Source organism: Gobio gobio (genome assembly GCF_949357685.1).
Source record: "Gobio gobio genome assembly, chromosome: 1".
NCBI classification, from domain to species: Eukaryota; Metazoa; Chordata; class Actinopteri; order Cypriniformes; family Gobionidae; genus Gobio; species Gobio gobio.
This window is the reverse complement of record NC_137097.1, coordinates 50,041,261-50,059,271: the sequence shown is the minus strand read 5'-3', so window position 1 is coordinate 50,059,271 and position 18,011 is coordinate 50,041,261. Positions and strand designations below refer to the sequence as shown.

At 36.2% G+C, this 18,011-nt stretch overlaps 4 protein-coding genes across 4 annotated transcripts; 2 read left to right on the top strand and 2 right to left on the bottom strand.

Annotated features, from left to right (window-relative positions):
- Positions 1-944: 944 nt before the first annotated feature.
- Positions 945-5,431, bottom strand: lgals2a (lectin, galactoside-binding, soluble, 2a). Its single transcript, XM_079831747.1, has 4 exons — positions 5,329-5,431; positions 3,192-3,271; positions 2,936-3,107; positions 945-1,467 (listed from the first exon to the last, which is right to left on the bottom strand). The coding sequence occupies exons 1-4, from the start codon at positions 5,332-5,334 to the stop codon at positions 1,321-1,323; spliced, it is 405 nt and encodes a 134-aa protein (XP_079687873.1). The 5' UTR covers positions 5,335-5,431; the 3' UTR covers positions 945-1,320.
- A 1,273-nt stretch (positions 5,432-6,704) lies between these two features.
- eef2kmt (eukaryotic elongation factor 2 lysine methyltransferase) lies at positions 6,705-9,647 on the top strand. Its single transcript, XM_079818182.1, has 8 exons — positions 6,705-6,930; positions 7,022-7,084; positions 7,151-7,231; positions 7,316-7,417; positions 7,495-7,628; positions 8,858-9,093; positions 9,241-9,390; positions 9,484-9,647. Exons 1-8 carry the CDS (start codon positions 6,844-6,846, stop codon positions 9,582-9,584), a joined length of 954 nt encoding a protein of 317 aa, XP_079674308.1. The 5' UTR covers positions 6,705-6,843; the 3' UTR covers positions 9,585-9,647.
- alg1 (ALG1 chitobiosyldiphosphodolichol beta-mannosyltransferase) lies at positions 9,601-13,394 on the bottom strand. Its single transcript, XM_079818174.1, has 13 exons — positions 13,105-13,394; positions 12,845-12,922; positions 12,645-12,748; positions 12,408-12,556; positions 12,228-12,317; positions 12,016-12,126; positions 11,792-11,913; positions 11,661-11,699; positions 11,097-11,156; positions 10,454-10,564; positions 10,210-10,324; positions 10,052-10,127; positions 9,601-9,957 (listed from the first exon to the last, which is right to left on the bottom strand). The coding sequence occupies exons 1-13, from the start codon at positions 13,376-13,378 to the stop codon at positions 9,820-9,822; spliced, it is 1,467 nt and encodes a 488-aa protein (XP_079674300.1). The 5' UTR covers positions 13,379-13,394; the 3' UTR covers positions 9,601-9,819.
- Positions 13,395-14,145: 751 nt separating this feature from the next.
- On the top strand, positions 14,146-17,684 carry cUnh16orf89 (chromosome Un C16orf89 homolog; the record flags this gene model as incomplete). Its single annotated transcript, XM_079810622.1, has 9 exons — positions 14,146-14,149; positions 14,309-14,431; positions 14,894-15,046; positions 15,126-15,276; positions 15,356-15,473; positions 16,474-16,636; positions 16,723-16,827; positions 17,396-17,473; positions 17,581-17,684. 9 exons carry the CDS (start codon positions 14,146-14,148, stop codon positions 17,682-17,684), a joined length of 999 nt encoding a protein of 332 aa, XP_079666748.1.
- Between the last annotated feature and the right edge of the window lie 327 nt (positions 17,685-18,011).

The window sequence follows — 18,011 nt, the reverse complement described above, 5'->3', positions numbered from 1 at the left end:
AATGATTCAGCGTTTTGAGTGAATCGATAGAATCAAAGATTCAATGAATTATTCGTAAACGACTGCCTCATTCTTGAATGAATCAGCATTTGAACGAATCGACTCAATGACTCACTCATTCAGACGGTCACCTGCTGCCACCTACTGGTGGTTTAGTTTCATCTTTCCAGCATTTCTTATTTGTATATTTAAAACAATCTCATAACATTATTTAATGCAGTTGTAATTTTTCAGTACAAATTGTTTAATTTGACTGGTAACAGCCAGTGTCGTCTTCTAATTTAATTGATTGATCCAATTTAAGAATATAAAAGAAAATCTGAATCATAGCCTATATTTAATAAGATTAGGGGAAAATGCCCTTTATAAAAAGGTAAAAATATCACAAATATGCATATGTGAAAGCTGACTGAAAACTTGCTTCAGAATACATTTTAGTTACAACACACACACAAATTTATTTATTTTTTCCCAGACAAGCACATTTTTTATATACACACTTCACATAAATGATAGTTTGTCTTTTGTAGTATTTCCAATAAGTTGATGTGGTTTTTCTTTCTTTTTTTCAAACTAAAGAAATGCCTTGCACATTAATTGTTTGATGTAGGTCAACATTTAAGACTTAATCATTTATGCCGTGTTTCTGTTGTTTCAGAAAAAAAACTGCCAACTTCAAGAAACCTTTGAATTGTGCTGTTTAGTTTCTCATGCATGTACTGCATATATAATGTATCCCATGAATGACCTATTTTTAACTGGCAGTGGGACTTCCTTCTGACACATTTGTATGATAAGCACCTGATGGAATTAAAGCTTTTGTCATCTTCTCCATCTGTTTGTTTATCCTCTAATAATGAAAGTGAAGCAAACTAAACTTAAATACAACATGAAGAAAATACATTTCTGCCAGAGCACATTAAACAGACAAAAAGACATAGTTTATTGGTAAAAACATGATTTTATTTTTATGGATTGTGAATTTGCTTTAGTTACAAACCAGATGTAAGAACATGATGCTGTATTATAGAAAAGTAGTAGGAAAAATAAACTAGTAGGAAAAATGTCAACCACCTTTGACAATGGTATACGTGTAGGCCTACCGCTAAAAGCTCTTGACAATTTACTGTAGTTGCGCTCCCTCTAGTGGTTAAGAAATTATAATACTGATTTGGCACACAAATGATAAGAATGTGATTGAGATACTCATATTGAGTGAGTGAAAACTGCGGATTAACAGAGCTGGATAAGTGACAAAATAAGGCAGAATCATTCAGCATTCAGGATACAAAAGTGCACCTTCTTTTCATTTTGATTAGTCTACTTGATTTCAACCCCATGCATCTTGGCCTCTCCTTCAAAGTGCATATACTTGTACTTCTCAGCACCAAGACGGTTAGGGAATTGAATTTGGGAACCATCAGGAAGAGTGATCAGGAATTCCTCGTTGGTGAATGTGATTTTTATCTAAAGGAAGAAAAGAAATTATATGCTTGTTAAAGAGGATCTGTTATGCCCTTTTACAGTCTTGATTTTGTTTTGCGGCACTACTAGAATAGGTTTTCATAATTGAACATGGAAAAAACATGAACGTGTTGACATTGTTCCAGCACCTTTCTTCATGGTCTGTCAGTACATTTTTGTTTAGTTCCTGTCACTATGAAACGTCCTTTCTCTGAAAGGCACAATGTGCTCTGATTGGTTGGCTGGACCAGTGAGTTATGGAAATGTCACAATCCTTACCAAATGAGGAATATAGTGACATGTTCGTTCACAGAAGAAGACTACAATCTAGCAGTTTCAGGGAGTTTAGAAACAGACAGGGGCACGGGAAGTGAGGGTGCTGCAGCACCCCCTGGTTTTGAAGGATTGCAAATGCAATGCAAATTTTAGTTCATTTACATTTATTCATTTTTAGAATTGAGTAATTTATTTGTAATAAACATTTTAAGTGGCCCATTAAGTATTATTTATATGTTCAATTATGTTTTTAAAACATACATGAGGTCATATTGTGACTGTTGCGGTGGTGTGTGCGTAGAAAGAGCGGTAATATTTTCCGCCAGTGGAGCGCGCCTTTCTGAAGATTCCACTAATTTCTGAAGCTCATTCCGCTCAGCACCGCGTGCTCAACCCAGAACTCCCTTTGTGACATGCTGGATCAAATATAGGTCTATCTGAAATAAATAATTAGGGCTGCCCCTGACTAAAGTTTTTTTTTTTTTTTCTTCCTGGTAGTTGTTCATTTAAGCCGTTGTTCACACAGCGTCACCGCCTCCATGTCATTGCTGCTATATTTGCTTATTATTTATTAAATCCGGGCAATTTGGTTGATAAAACGTTGATTAAAATGAAGATACAATTTATACTAAACGAAATTCACTTTAAAGAAAGGCTTTCAACAAAACAAAATTTAATAGCTAAGTGTTCAAAATAATTTCTGACCCCCATGTCTTCTGACATATTATGCGTCATATGTGTCCTGTTCACTTTTCAACGTAAATGAAATAAAAAAATAACATTATAATATTTAAACCGAAACTAAATACGTGTTTTAATGGCGACAAGTAGGCTACAGAGAAATATCATGTCGGAGCGGGATTTGCGCGCACGTCATTTTACCAGTGAGCAGTTCATGAGTGAAGCTCCGCTTGGTAAGGTAGGCTGTTTTTTTTTGTGTTTATTTTTATCTCCTGTCGCTGTGCACACTCTTTTATAGTATATGGCTGTGTAAACAGCTCAGTAAACCTTTTAACTTTGTTGTGTTTTCTAGACTCGATATTGTTTCTTATAAAAATGTGGTGAGGAGGTCCTCTTTAAAATCTATGTATATAAGGGGCCATTACATTTCATCCACAGCTCATTTATTATTATTATTATTATCTTCAAGTTTATTATTAACAGCAGTGTCATTAAGATATAGATTGTGTCTTGCCTGGAAATCCTCATTCTGATTAAATGGAAAGCTGCTCCCTCTCAGCTCCTCGCACCAGCTGCCGCCCAGGAATGAATTGCACACAACAATTTGCTGATCACCATGGGCATCAAAACGAGGGTTCATGTGTAAAGCGATGTCCTCGGCGCTGTGACCAATGTTAATGGCAAAACTGCAATAGAGCAAATAAGAGATATAACTAATGTTTGTTGCTGTTAACATCCTAAATTTGAAAAGTTACTTTGCGGAGGCTTACTTTGTAGAATCGGCCTTGGGGACTCCTGTAATAGTCAAAGTCTGTCCCACCTTGAAGGACATATTCTGCACAAGCACACCCTGTTAGACAGAGTGAAAGCTCATTTTACTCTTTACAGTAATTACAGATTTTTGTATATCTCACAGACTGATTTATTTGGGATACACGTTACTAGTATGAATAGCAGAACATGTGTATCCACTTAAATTTGACTTGTACAGCTGGGCACTGTGCCTGGTTTTCCCTAGAGACCAAAGAGAGACTGTAGCTGTAATGATGGAGTGCACAGAATCAGCCTCAAAAGAGCAATGCTGTCAAATTTTCCTATGCGTTGAAAGGAAAATCCTGGTCCAATGGTAAAAGGCAAAGAGCCTTGAACTTTCAAAAAGAAAACTGCAGATGTGGCATGGTTGATCTATTGGAAAACCTCTGTGCTACAAGATGGATACAAGAAGAGTATATTAAAATGACAATTCTTACTTCTTTTATGGAAGATTGCAGTAGTCATTATAAATGATTTATCTGTGTACATCATTATTTCTATCAAATATATGTGTCCTCGTAATCTTTAAAAACTAGTGGCTCTGTGCAGATCTGGTGTAAGTTGAGAAGCCAAGTTGGGTCAGCAGCTGCAAAATCACGAGCTGAATTATACAAGGGCTCTATTGTGGTTCACAGCTGCCAAGGAAAGTAGATTTTTTATAGCGTTTTTTATAGGAGATGGGCTACAAGCTGGCCGAATGGTGGAGAGAAAAGATGGTCAGAAGAGAGATAGGAGGAGGAAAAGAAGGGAAAAGGCACTTGGACTGAGAATGTGAAAGAACAGATGTGTAACAGAGGTGAATTCTTTCCACATTAGTCGGAGTGAGCAACTGTAAGCCGACTCTCAGACAGAAGCTGCTGCAGAACGACTCTCTCAGAGCAGTGCGATATGCTTCACTCTTTCTTTCTTAACTATTTCCGGTAACTGTAAAAGGGAAGCAGGCCGGCGATGCTCAGTCTCAGTCATGCTGCAATTGCTTTCTCTGAGAGAAAGTGAGCTGAAGAGTATTTTTTTCAAGTTAAAGGCTCCTTTTCAATGCTCCTGGGTACTGTATGGTTTTTTAGACCATATTTGGGCTTGTACTGGCCAGTGTTGATTCATCTGTAGAAATGCCAGAGGATTGAACATGTTAAAGTATGATGAATTACCCTAAAATGCGAAGGGTTACCGACTACATGCATTGCAAACTCAATAGCCCAATCTATAAAGCTAACGTCTGCCCTACACTTAGCATAATTCACTTTCTATTATTTGATTATGGCTGCATTGCTCCATGAAAAGGCTCACATATAAAACTTAATTTAATGACTAAAAAAAAAAAAAATCAGTAATTTATCCAGTCTTGTCACATGATTCAAAATTCACTGTAATATAGCCTACTTTGATGCTCAAAACACATTTTTTTATTATCACAGTTGAAAAAAATTCATATTTTTGTGGAAACTTCCTTTTCTTCTTTTAATGTAAAAGTCTCTACTGTCACTTTAGGTCAATTTAATGCAGCATTGTTGATTAAAAGTAGCCATTTACATAAAAAAAAAAACTATATTTTGAACTAAATATTTTTTTCTTGACACATGATGCATGTGGTTATGCCACATTGACACTGATTTGAACAATATTTTAATCCAAAATTACTTTTCAAAGAAATAATAATTGTTTGTTCCAAACTACTTACAGCAATGTCAGCCTTTTAATGATAATAATGTTTATATCTGAGGTAAAGTCAGGTTTTATGAATTGCATTTCTTATGGAAAAAATAAAACAAAAACAAAAGTAATGTCACTGACCAGTACAACATTATGATAGAAATGGATGATGGAACTAACAACATATAACCGTATAAGTGCACTCGAGATATGAGGTCACACCCATTAACAAGTAGACACTAGCTATGCAACAGACAACAAACAGTATCAATAGACATAAACACCTGACTTCAGCTGCTACAAGTAGCCTACTGTGTTATTTAATGTAGCTTATAATATGTAGAAGGCATTCTGACATATGCTCTCTTGCCTATAAACGAATCATTTCCAGACCATTTGACAGAAGGAATATTTTATCAACGATTGTTTTTAAATTATACTCACCTCCATTTTGACTTCCTTTGAGACTCACTATGAAGTGAAATGAAGTGTCTGGGAGAAAGTTGCGTTGTGTGGAGGGCTTCTTATGTCCAAAGCGAACAAGGAGTGTCCAGATCTTCAGATGACCGACCTTTTTTTCGCCCAATTGGATTTCTTTGTATACACAACCTCGACCAATCGCTAGAGGCATGTGGAGTTACTGTGTGAGTCTATTTCTAGGCATACACTGGTAATACGCTATAAATACATGTAACTAATTAAAACAAGCGACTTTAACCTCAATGAATGCTGGTGTGTATGCCTACTTTGCGAGCAGAACATAATTAATGTAATTATACGCTTGTAGCATAACTAATCTACTCATTAAAGCTTTATTAAAATAATTAGCTTCAGTTTCTAATATGATTAAATGCGTAATACAATTGACAGGCTTGCGTAGAGATTGAAAAATGTCACATGTCGTAAAATATATTGATCATATAAAGAAAATTAGTAATGAGTTGGTATCAGAGGTGATGTATTTGTTGTCTGAGTGCTGGAATACTCAGTATTTTGGGGCTGATGACATAAGGGTGTGGACCTGACCATTTGCGCTGCTTTGCGAAACTGACGAGCATTTTAACGTGACTGTGTCGTTTGCTTATTAGTCTAAACTGTACAACCAAGAATTCCAACACATTAGCAACAGGTTTGTTTTGAAAGTAAGTTAGCCTATTTATTAGTAACAGCAAAAAATGTTTATAGGGCTCCAGGATGTGTAGCTATACTGACCGCAAACTGAGGAAATGCTTTGCAGAAGTGAGAAGTTGGGAGACCCCCAGATATGAAAGAAACGATGTCAGCGTACACAGTACATTTTTACAGATAATAGACAATAGTTTTATTGATTTTTTTAAATGGTGTCTATTTTAAAAAAGAAAAAAAAAATCTCTGAATTTTGGTTTTGTCATCTGGTCAGAGAATATGTTAAGAAAGAATGATAAAATTACACTATTGCACAGGCAATAAAAACATTTGGCACCAGCAAACTCAGATGGGCCTTGTAGCTGCATGTCCATCTTTATCATCATCACCACCATTACATCAAGATGCTCAGCAAGGAGAAGAGTCTGCGTCCCGCTCGTCCAAAACCACGCCCACTTAAAGCCACGCCCTTCACATCTGCAAAGAACGCCTTGAGATGTAGAACACTTTAAAATAAATGTTATATTTTAAGCTGAATATAGTTATAAAACAATTTTAGAAAAGAACCGAAACAAACTCTACATGCTGAGATTCATGTGGGCGAGGCTTTATAGTCTTTTAGTCACATTTTTGTACAGTCACATCCATATGATTTGACGCTGATGCATAGCCAACCCGGCAGGTGGCACTGGAACCTCAACATATGTATGGACTGACACACGAAGAAATTCCACACATGCATCTTCCGTAGTCTTTAGTAATAACAACAGCAAGCATATTTGAGTGTTTTAATGAAATTAGCTATACACATCCAGTTGTAGTTAACAGGAAGGAATGGGCCACAAAACTAGAAAAGACGTCATACAAACCTTTCAAGTGAACTTCTTCGGGATGGGTCTTTTTAATACATTTCCATGGGATGTAAGTAACACATCAATGTATTAAAACAATTACTTTTACCATTTTTTTAGGTCATCTTTTGTTCCATGAATAACTTGATATGTTTTTGTAGTCTTTAGACAAAGAACTTACAACTTCTAAACCTTCAGACATCCTAATGGACATTCTTCAGAAGGTAAAGAAGCTACTGTGAATAGCCGAGTCAATTAATACATAAATAACCCTTTTTTCCCTTTTGCAGACATGTTTGCATCCCATTTGTCTTAAGCATCCCCCTTCTTTAAAATACAGAAGACGCTTCCTAACAGAATTGATAAAAAAGGTTGGCTTTGTTTCTTTGCAGTCATAAAACATGTCCTACTGATTTTGAGATACTGCTTGTTTTCATGAAGAATTGTTTTTGTAGCATGAGATGGTAGCTGCTGAACCACTGGATGTACTGTATGAAGCGCTAGGAGAGCTCATGTGTGCTCAAGAGGAGGACTTGTGCTACAAAACCTACTTTCTGGTAAGTTAGATCACATTAGCACTGGAACTTATTCCTTAAAATAGAATACATTATCAGAAAGTGTTCAATCCCAAAAGCCAACAGGAGATGCGGTGAGTCTAGCAGAGAATGTGGCCCTCATCGCTCAGGGCACCACGGGTCTGGTTACCTGGGAGGCTGCCCTGTACCTGGCTGAATGGGCTCTGGAAAATACACACATCTTCAAAAGCAAGCAAGTCTGACACTTTACAACTATCTGGTTGATTACATTTGTTGTTTCTTCATATTATATACTTTTGTTATACAGTGAATCTATGTGAGGAGACAACACTGAAAATCTAGGAATACTGCCATTTAATGTTCATGTAATATCTTAATAAAATAAAAGAAATGCGGCATACAATTAATTATAAAAATTTAGGATGCTGCACTATTGCTCTGTTATTAATCAAGTACAAAATGCTAATAATCTAAAATCACAATTTTATTGATAATATAATTAATTTTAAATTGTGTTTAATCATATATACACTACTGTTCAAATGTTTGGGGTCAGAAAGATCTTTCTTCAGAATGGATACATTAAATTGATCAAAAGTGACTTTTAGATTGCTACAAAAAAAATTCCAATGAATGCTGTTCTTTTGAACTTTATATTCATCAAAGAATCTTGAAAAATTATCATGGTTTCTACAAAAAAATTATTAGGCAGCACAACTGTTTTCAACACTGATAATAAGAAATCAAATCATGGTAAATGGACTGCATTTATATAGCGCTTTTAACAGACCTACGGCCATCCAAAGCGCTTTACATTTTGCCTCACATTCACCCATTCACACACTCATTCATACACCGACGGCGGTGTCAGCCATGCAAGGCGCCATCCAGCTCGTCGGGAGCAGCTGGGGTTAGGTGTCTTGCTCATGGACACCTCGACACTTGGTCAGGTGGAACCGGGGATCGAACCACCAACCTTCCGGTTTGTAGACAACCTACATGAACCACTGAGCCACTGCCGCCCCATCATATTAGAATGATTTCTGAAGGATCATGTGACACTGAAGACTGGAGTAATGATGCTAAAAATTCAGCTTTGACATCAGAGATATACATTAAACGTAAACTATATTAAAATAGCAAACAGCTATTTTAATTTAATAATGAGATTTCACAATATAGCTTTCTACTGTATTTTTGATCAAATAAAATGCATCATTGGCAAGCATAAGATTTTTTTCAAAAGCATTAAAAACATACCGACCCCAAACTTTTGAACAGTAGCGTACATGTATGATATTATAATATATATTTATATATGTAGTATATAAAATAGTATGATAAACAAGAACAGAGTGACTAAAGCTACTTATGAAGGACTGATTGACTTTATTTTGTAGGTTAATTTAAATTAAATTACATTTATGCTGATATAAATTTACATTTGGGTTGTACATGCAGGACAGTGCTAGAGCTGGGCAGCGGAATTGGACTTACGGGCATTGTAGTATGTCGGTCATCCAGCCTAACCAAATACATCTTCAGCGACTGCCATAAAACTGTGCTTCAGAGGCTGAAGAAAAATATCACAAACTGCTTAACTAACCGCGCGTCAGTGAGCGTGGAGGAACTGCACTGGGAAAATGTGTCTGACGAGCAGCTGCAAAGAATACAGGCCAACACCATCATTGCTGCAGGTGACACAAAACCCAGGGATATTTTCAAGATTACACATATGCTATAGGTTTCAAATGTGATTTATTCTCATTTAATGATTAGAAGGTCTCTGAATCATGTATAACGTTTGAGAAGTCTTCAGTGACATTACTGTTTGTTTGAACCAGATGTGGTGTACGACCCTGATATAATTGCTTGTTTGGTGAAGCTGCTGAGCAGACTTCTGAACTGCAAAGTTCAAGAAAACCATCCTGATGCTTACATTGCATCTACTGTACGTAACCCACAGACGTATGACTGTTTCAAGAAAGAATTAGGTAGGTTTCATATTGTTAATACTTTTCTATTTCATTACACTTTTCATTATTCCCAATTGTTCATAATGAATGAAACGTTTCTTTTATTTCCAGAAAGGGCTGGACTGAGACATGTCGTCATGAAAGATTCTGTTACTCAAGTATTTCCATACAACCGAGCCTCCACTATAGAAATGATCAAAATATACATATAACAAAAACGATCTCTTTGTAATAAAGTGTTTATTTACATAATATTTACAAGGAAAGTGTGCTTTTTATTCTCATATTCAAGTCTTTCCCAATAGCACTGCTGGAATGCTGATTGTCCCATTGTGGGGACAGTTAGCTTAAAAATATGTACCCTGTGCAAATACCTGACAGTAACTTTCCATAGAATGGGAGTCAATGGATTTGGGAAGATGCTACATGAGCCCATCGCCTAGATGGTCAGTCGCAGTGCTCCTTAATAAGAGGAAGGACGTTATGGTCCCAGTTCTCATCCCAGCGCTTCTGCCCACTTTCCCTTAGATTCTTCCTGAAGATGCCAAGTTTCCCCTGATCACCGGGGAAGCCTGAAAACAGAAGCTACAGAGATGCAAGAATTAGCCATGAAAGCATTAGAATTCGTCTCAAAGGATTCAAGATATTGAAGAGAAAGTCTTGATCTTGAATGTCTTACCTTTAACTGTTCAGACAGCTCATTGGAGTCTTTGAAAATGAGCCCATTCTCCTCATGTTTCACCAACTCGTGCAAGCTAACAAGATACATATAATGAGCAGATTCCCTGCGTGACACCTAACAAATGTTAGCATAAGAGATCAATCTCACAATCTTACCACTGAAAGTGTATGGCACAGACTGGCAGGCAACATCCAAACATGTCAACCACTTTCATTGGAAGGTCAAGACCACTGGAGGATTTGTGCAAGCAGACTCCAAGATCAGCAGAACCTGTGCCAAAAAACATCAGAGATCAGCACTCGTGTAAATGAATGTATTTAAGCCAATACGACCAGCGGTTAGCAAAATATGAAAACTTGACCTATGAGGTTTAAATTGCTGTTAATGAGTTCCTCGTACCAAGTAAAACTGGATAATCCTCTGCTTCCAGCCATGGAGTGCAAATCTTGATGTGATTAAATTCTTTCGAGTCAATCAGCTTCTTGTAATACTCCTTCTGAGGACCTTTACCTGCATTGACAAATCAAAGTGTTTGAAACGCATAAAAACAGGCATTGGTCCATGGTTGATACATATTACATTTATACATATTAGACTCAGGCTGCATCCAAAATCGTATACTTCCATACTATATAGTAGGGCGAAAAACAGTATGTCCAAATTCACAGTACTTATTAAAGAGTCTGCAAAAAGTGCCCGAATGACCTCAGGCGAGATTCTGAAGCATACAATTGACACTTTATTATCCCATGAGGCCACGGGAGAGGATTTATGAATGGCAGTAAAATGACGTAAGTGACGCTGATAGGTTGAGTACCCAGAAAAGCGCTATATAAATGTAACAAATTATTATTTATTATTAGATCACATGATAATGACAACATGGCGAATGTAGTACGTCGAGAATACAGATTACATTCATTGTACACAAATTCATATTATATAGAACATACCTTTTTAGCGGTCGTGAAGTAATAACTTATTCAAAATAAGTGCCTACAATAGAGTATGCGATTTGGGGTGCAGCCTCAGTGTTGTGTACCTGTAATCACGCAGACCAATGATGGAAGTTTGTCCTCTTCCTCAACAAACTTCTCATACTCTATTGGAGATGGAAAGAAATTAAAATGTTGGTTGAAATCAAAGGTTGAGGTACAATACAAGTCCGACGTCAGTAAGATTTTATAAATATTTTTTAAAAGTTATTTGATTAAAAATACAGTAAAACAGTAATATTGTAAAATATTATTTATAGCAGAATTTAAAATTAACTTTTCTATTTTATTGTATTTTTTTTATTTATTCCTGTGATCGCGTTTTTTTTCTTCAATGTCACATGATCTTGATTTTCAGCTTTTTCTTATCAATGTTGAAAACAGTTGCATATTTTTTTGTGTGTGGAAACTGTGATGCATCTTTTTAGATTCTTTGATTAAAAGAAACTTAAAAAAACACAATTTATTTGGATTTTCTCATTTCTTTTCTTTTTTTATTTAATGCATCCTTGCTGAATAAACTAATTATTTTTTTTGAAAAAAATCTTACTAACTTCAAACTTTTGAACTGTAGTGTATATGGAGAGAAAAAAATAAACAAAAATAATAACCTTCAAGGGCTTGTAAAAGAATGGAGAAGTCTTCATCCTCTGTTAGAGAACATAAATAATGAAGAGTTAGGACATTTCAATTAAGCGAACTAAGAACAACATCCGTATAGCTCAGTGTAGACGGCACTGACCAGTCCAGCTGGTGCTGCTGATAAGCAGAGCAGGTCGTCCAGCAGAGCGCGTCACAGCACCTGTTTGAGTGTTACGCTCTGTGAAGGCTGTCAGTTCCATGTGCTCCTTAGTGACATCAGAACTAAGAAGTTATAAAGAGGAATGTGCAAAACATTAATAAAATGACAACGGCCTAAATGGCAACTGGTATTAATTACAATTTGCAATACATGAAAATACTTACCTAGGCCTGAATGGTGAATAAGCACTGCTCATTCTGACAAACAGCTCATGTTGAAGTTTCAGAGGTGTTTCTCTAAATATCGAGGGTGGCTTGTCATATAATGTGGTTGCCCTACAATTGCAAGATTGATTGATTGAAAGTTATTATTATTGATATAATTATATGATATAAATATTGATTAAATAATAAATAAAAAAGCACATTAAACATACTCAATATTCCAGTTCTTCTGAAGATCTTCCCTCATTGCGTTAGTGACACACAAGTTATGATCCGAGAAACATCCAAAGAGCTTCTCATACCTGCCAACAACACAAAGCACAGTTCAGACGTTTTCCAAATACCACTTAAAACTCAGTGTCCTTAAGAGATATTTTCCATGTGTTACTTACCATTTTGCCACCTTAACAATTAGATGATTCTCCCCATGAGTAAGAGCCATTATGGTGTATCCATAGTTGTGCCAGTCTATGATTAACTGGTTTCCCCGTAAACGACTTGCCACCCATGTCACAGCTATCGCTGGCAGTCCTGGAGGGTTCTGCAGAATTCACAGATGTGACTTAGAGTTTCACTTCAAGACATCATCGGATATAAAAATGACTTTACTTAATACAAGAGACAGACACCTGCATAAGGATATAGCCTTGGTCCTCAATCTTCATCAACATATAGAACAGCTGGAAAGACTGGAGCATCACCTTTGAAACATACCTGAAAATGTTGGGCCCAACTGAAAGGAAAATGCAGATCACATTCTTTATATCAGAATGTCTGTGCGTGGTCTGTTGTGCTTGAAAGTATCATTTATATATTACGTTTGTATTACCTCTAAGCCCATTTAGTTCTGAAATAGGAAGTATGTCTATCCTGTCATCCTCAAGAATGTCTTGATGAGGTTTAGTACCTATGTGAGCAAAATCCCAGTGTTAGAGCTGCTAAAAACTAGCACCTTGACCTGTATATGAATGCATATCTACGTGATTTATCGTTTATACAGACATGGGGGCAACATTTATGGGCATTTGGTATCATGCATAAAACCAAATAATGATGCAAAGAGAAGTGTATACGTTAAAATGTATATACCAAGAAAGCCAATTAAGGTGACACTGTATCCATGTCTGCTGAGAGAGAGCGCATGATACTGCATGCGAGGACTGCGCCCTATATCTCCCAGCACCAAGACGCAAACGTTCAAATGTGCAAGTTCATCTCGTCCCCTTAATCCACTGGCTAGTACAAAAATAAGCACCACTACAGCGACCGGTAGAAGAGCCCACGATAAGCTTAACCCCGATAATAGTCCTAATAGAACCAATGAAACTGTCACTACAGCTACTGCCGCATTGGCATCCGCCATTGTGTTTTCCTGATGATGACGTGGCTGAAAGTAGGACAGGAAATTTAAAGAGACACCAACCACAGGCGAATATACCTAATTATAATGCATTTTGAAGGAATGACGACGTTAATAATCGCTAAAGTAGTTATTACCAATAAACGAATTAGCAAAACATTTAATCCGATTAATTTATTTAGTCATAAATGCTCTGTGATTACACTCAATCATTTATCAGAATGCTTTTATCGTATTTTATCTTTTTATAATACTGTACAACGAAATCTTAAGATGCTTTACGAGAGACATTATTTACATATGTACAACAGAAAAAAAGTAGGATATTAGAAAAACTATACATTAAACATCAAATTCCAAATCCAATATTATTAAAAAAAAAATTCGAACTATTTAATAGCCTTCCAAAAAACTGGTCTCGGATTTTAGCCTAATGTAATATAATAAACTGTTAAAATATTACCAATATTTGCGGCTTGCAATTATTATTATTATTATTATTATTATTATTATTATTATTATTATTTCAGATGTTTTTGTCAATGTTATCGTCAATGGAGAAAGATGTTGCAGATGATGATACAAACTAAAGAAAGAAACCTCAAAATGACGAAACTGTGGAGAAATCCCAGCCAAAACGTAATATTTTCAGCAAAAGCAATAATATTCAAACTTCATAGTAATATAAATTCATAATTCAAACCATTAATAATGTAGCACCCCATGGTTTCTAGGCAGCCCTAAATCTCTCAGCGGACCTGAGCCACGTGATGGGTTTGCTTTTGTCAAACAGCTTCGCCTTTGGAATAAGAAAAAAAGCTACTGGCTAGACTACTCGTCCATTAACGATTTCCCTCGTTTGTTTTTCTATTCTTAAAGCTCTTAAAATGTGGTTTCCTTTCCTTGTGTTTATCTTTTTCTCGCCTACAATAGAACTATCTAACCAGGATGTGATTGATAATATACTTACGAGTTTATCCAAGGGAATCACATATTTTGATATGCAGGGAAGAAACATCAACCTGGACGGTGTTGTTGGATACATAATACTTCAAGGTAAGCCATTATGTTACAGGTTGAATAGGCTAGCCTAGTGTTTTTTTTTTTCTTTTTCACTTTGTTTAGTCCGTTTGTTTGAATGTCAAATTAAACTTTTTTTTATTGATTAGCCTAAAAGTTTGCAACTCGATATCCCATTTTATTTTCTTTCATGTAGCCTACCTTTTCAAGTTGTCTTATTTTAATGGGCCTATTTACTTGACTCTGGACTCTGTTGTAAAATCAGCTGAACACAGTTAGTTGAGAAATGTCGATTTGTAATGGCATTTCTGTCAGTAATGAGTCTGTTGAGGTTCTCCTCACGCAGTCAATATTGTCTTTTGGCGCCTCTTGTGCTGATAGTTAAAGCATAATTTATCTTAAATACTTTTTTTAAAAACACACTAAAGTTTTGTATGATTGGTTTTGTGATATGTATACAATAAATGAGATAACGACTGTTTGACTAATATAATTCAGCGCAGCTGCGGGAGGCGACACGAACTTGGCCGCATTCAGATTTTCTGAGTCTCTCTCAGCGCGCAGCTGCCATTTCCATGCTGAAGAGACTGAACAAGAGCCTTTTTACTGCCGTCAACGCTCTTCAGGAGACAGACCCCAATTACTTCAAAGGTAATACTCTTTGAAAAGAAACACTATTCAAAATACAGTCGAATAATGACAGAAAACTTGAACTGTTTTTCCTGAACAGAGTTTGAGCCTATTTTGGACAGCTCCTTCTGGTCCCTGCCTAAAGAATGGAGCTCCACAGACCCCTCGCTGGTTTATACCTCAGTGAGGTCTATGGAGTGCTATGATGAGCACCTGAGTGACAAGTGCATGACTCTCCTTCTAGGAACATGGTAAGACGACTGTAGAATACAAATATAATCAAAAAGTTATACAAATCAGTCAATACGATAACTGTCATTTTATTGAAAGGAAAGACAATGGAACCCCATGTATTGTGACTAAGTCCTGTAGAGACACAATGACACAGTTTGGATGTCCACACTATTCCCTGTCCCACCAGCTACTGTACTTCATGATAGGAACAATGGTAACCACTCTATTAATCTTTACTGCAGTATAAGCATATTACCTATTAAGGGATAGTTCACCCAAATTGAATATTTTCAACATAACTTACCTGTATGAGTTTCTTCTGTTGAATGCAAAATATATTTTAAAGAATGTTGGTAATCAAACAGTTGATGGTCCCCACTGACTTCCATGTCGGACAAAGAAATACTAAGGAAGTTAATGGGATCATATTACAAACATTCTTTAAAATATTTTGTGTAGGGTAAGTCCAGACAAAATGTTAATTTTGGGGCAAACTATCCCTTTAAAGGGTTAGTTCACCCAAAAATGAAAATTACCCCATGATTCACTCACCTTCAAGTCATGTGTATATGACATTCTTCTTTCAGACGAATACTATCAGAGTTATATTAAAAAATATCCTGGCTTTTCCAAGCTTTATAATGGCAGTGAATGGCAGCCGATGGATTTGTTAAAGGAAAATATCAATATTTAAAACCTTATAAAGGAAAATATCTAGCTTCTGGCAGACTGCCTTCTGTATTCAACTTGAAAAAAGCATTACTGGCATAACTATGACGTCGGACGTAGTGTAAGCATTTTGAACTGCGAGAGGCGTTACACTTTCTGCGCAAGTTCAATACGGAAGGCGGTCTGGAAGAAGCTAGATATTTTACTTTATAAAGTTATATGGTAAATATGGAAGGTCTTTATTAACCCCCCAGAGCCGTGTGGATTACTTTTATAATGGATGGATGCACTTTTTTGAGCTTCAAATTTTGGCCTGCCCTTGGAAGAGCCAGGATATATTTTAATATAACTATATTTAATATAACGATTGTATTCGTCTGAAAGAAGAAAGTCATATACACTGACCTAAGATGGCTGGGTGAGGAAATCATGGGGTAGTTTTCATTTTTGGGAACTATCCCTTAAAGAACAGAGAAAGTATTACACATTTCTGGTGTACTCTGAAGTAAATCTGTGTACCTTCAGTCTGACACTTGTGTCCTCAGAAAGGGTGCTCCAGAATACTCAAGGGAGACCTGAGATTGTCTCGTGTCAACATAACTGTGGAACATTATAAGAGAATCTTCTGCTCCAACATGATGAAAAGCAACCAGGACATTTTCAAGAATGGTCTTACTGGCCAAATGCAGGACATCTTTATAGAAAACAGTTAGTATATGCTATCAAGTGAACAAATTAATGGAGGAAAATCTTATTACATCCACTTAATGTATTTTTTAATTTTTATTTTACAGTTCTTTTATGCGGTTTAGTGGGATTCTCAGATTTCTATAAACTGGACTGGTTACAGTCTATTTTAACATGGCAAGACCACGAAGTGGGTTGTTTTGGCAAAGAAGGTGAGTTAAATCATGTTAAATACACATTTAAAACTCTCATCCTAATGAACGTAAAAAAATCCTTAAAGCTACACTGTGTAACTTTTTTAGTTTATTCTTAGCTAAAAACACTTAGTTCTTTCAAAAATATATGTGCTCATTAATGTATATTATATTTACTTCTTTCAAGTAGTAAAGTATTCTCGTAAGTTTATAATATGCCATTGAAAATACATACGGGTGAGGGGTTCGAATGCCGGTCGCCATGTTGCCCCTCCATCTTGAAAGTACATTAGCCAAAGAGGGACATACCCTTAAATTCAAGCTTCGCCTTTCGCGTTTTAACACTCGATGGCACCGTGTCGAATGTGGACGAGGTCGAACTGGAAGCCATGTTAATCTTGGACTAAATCGGCCACCGTAGGAGTTAAAAACGAAATCGGAATTGAGAGGAACAGAAACTAATATTCACTGGATGGTCATATACCTTGTCACCGCTAGATGGGGGAAAATATCACACAGTGTAGCTTTAAGCCATAGAGGTGTAAATGACCTTTTAAATTGTCTAATATCGTTTCCCCCCCCTCAGAGGACATCTCCCAGATCTTTGAGGAATTTTTGGATGCACCCCACAAACGGGTGAAAAGAAGGGAAAAAACACTGACAGGTGTTTTTTTGCTCTTAACGATGCAGTCGTTAATAAAAATGAATTACTTAGTTAACGTCACGCAATTATACTGTCTGAAACTAACTTGTGTATGTTTCTTTTCATAGATGGCTGCTCAAGTCATATGACAGGAGTTGCAGTGAGCGCATTAGGAGGTTTTCTCAACTATTACCTTTCAGAGCAGGACATAACGAAGAGACCCTTAATTTAAGGGCCATGCTTAATGAAATAATGGTCGCAGAACCCGATTTCCTTCTTTATCAGGCTTTAGATGAATTTGGTATGTATTCTTGGTAACATTTTACATTAATGTTCCCTTTGTAAAGGGTTCATAAAGGTGTTTTTTAATGACTAATAACTCATTTACAAATGCTTTATAAATAAGCAGTTATAACTGCATGAATAAAAAGGGTGACTTTAACGCAATACCTGACAAACAGTGAGCCACTTTTAACTCACGTTATAAATACTTAATAAATGTATTGGACCCACTTTATATTAGGTGGCCATAACTACTATGTACTAACATTTTAATTAA

Coding starts and splice junctions, on each gene's coding strand:
- eef2kmt (XM_079818182.1), top strand. CDS start 6,844: ATGGGCCACAAAACTAGAAAAGACGTCATACAAACCTTTCAAGTGAAC. Junction 6,931..7,021: donor TTAATACATTTCCATGGGAT/GTAAGTAACACA, acceptor ATGTTTTTGTAG/TCTTTAGACAAAGAACTTAC. Junction 7,629..8,857: donor ACACACATCTTCAAAAGCAA/GCAAGTCTGACA, acceptor TTGTACATGCAG/GACAGTGCTAGAGCTGGGCA.
- alg1 (XM_079818174.1), bottom strand. CDS start 13,378: ATGGCGGATGCCAATGCGGCAGTAGCTGTAGTGACAGTTTCATTGGTT. Junction 11,914..12,015: donor TATTCACCATTCAGGCCTAG/GTAAGTATTTTC, acceptor ATAACTTCTTAG/TTCTGATGTCACTAAGGAGC. Junction 10,565..11,096: donor ATTGGTCTGCGTGATTACAG/GTACACAACACT, acceptor TTGTCAATGCAG/GTAAAGGTCCTCAGAAGGAG.
- lgals2a (XM_079831747.1), bottom strand. Junction 3,108..3,191: donor CCCAAGGCCGATTCTACAAA/GTAAGCCTCCGC, acceptor GCTCTATTGCAG/TTTTGCCATTAACATTGGTC. Junction 1,468..2,935: donor ATCAGAATGAGGATTTCCAG/GCAAGACACAAT, acceptor TTCTTCCTTTAG/ATAAAAATCACATTCACCAA.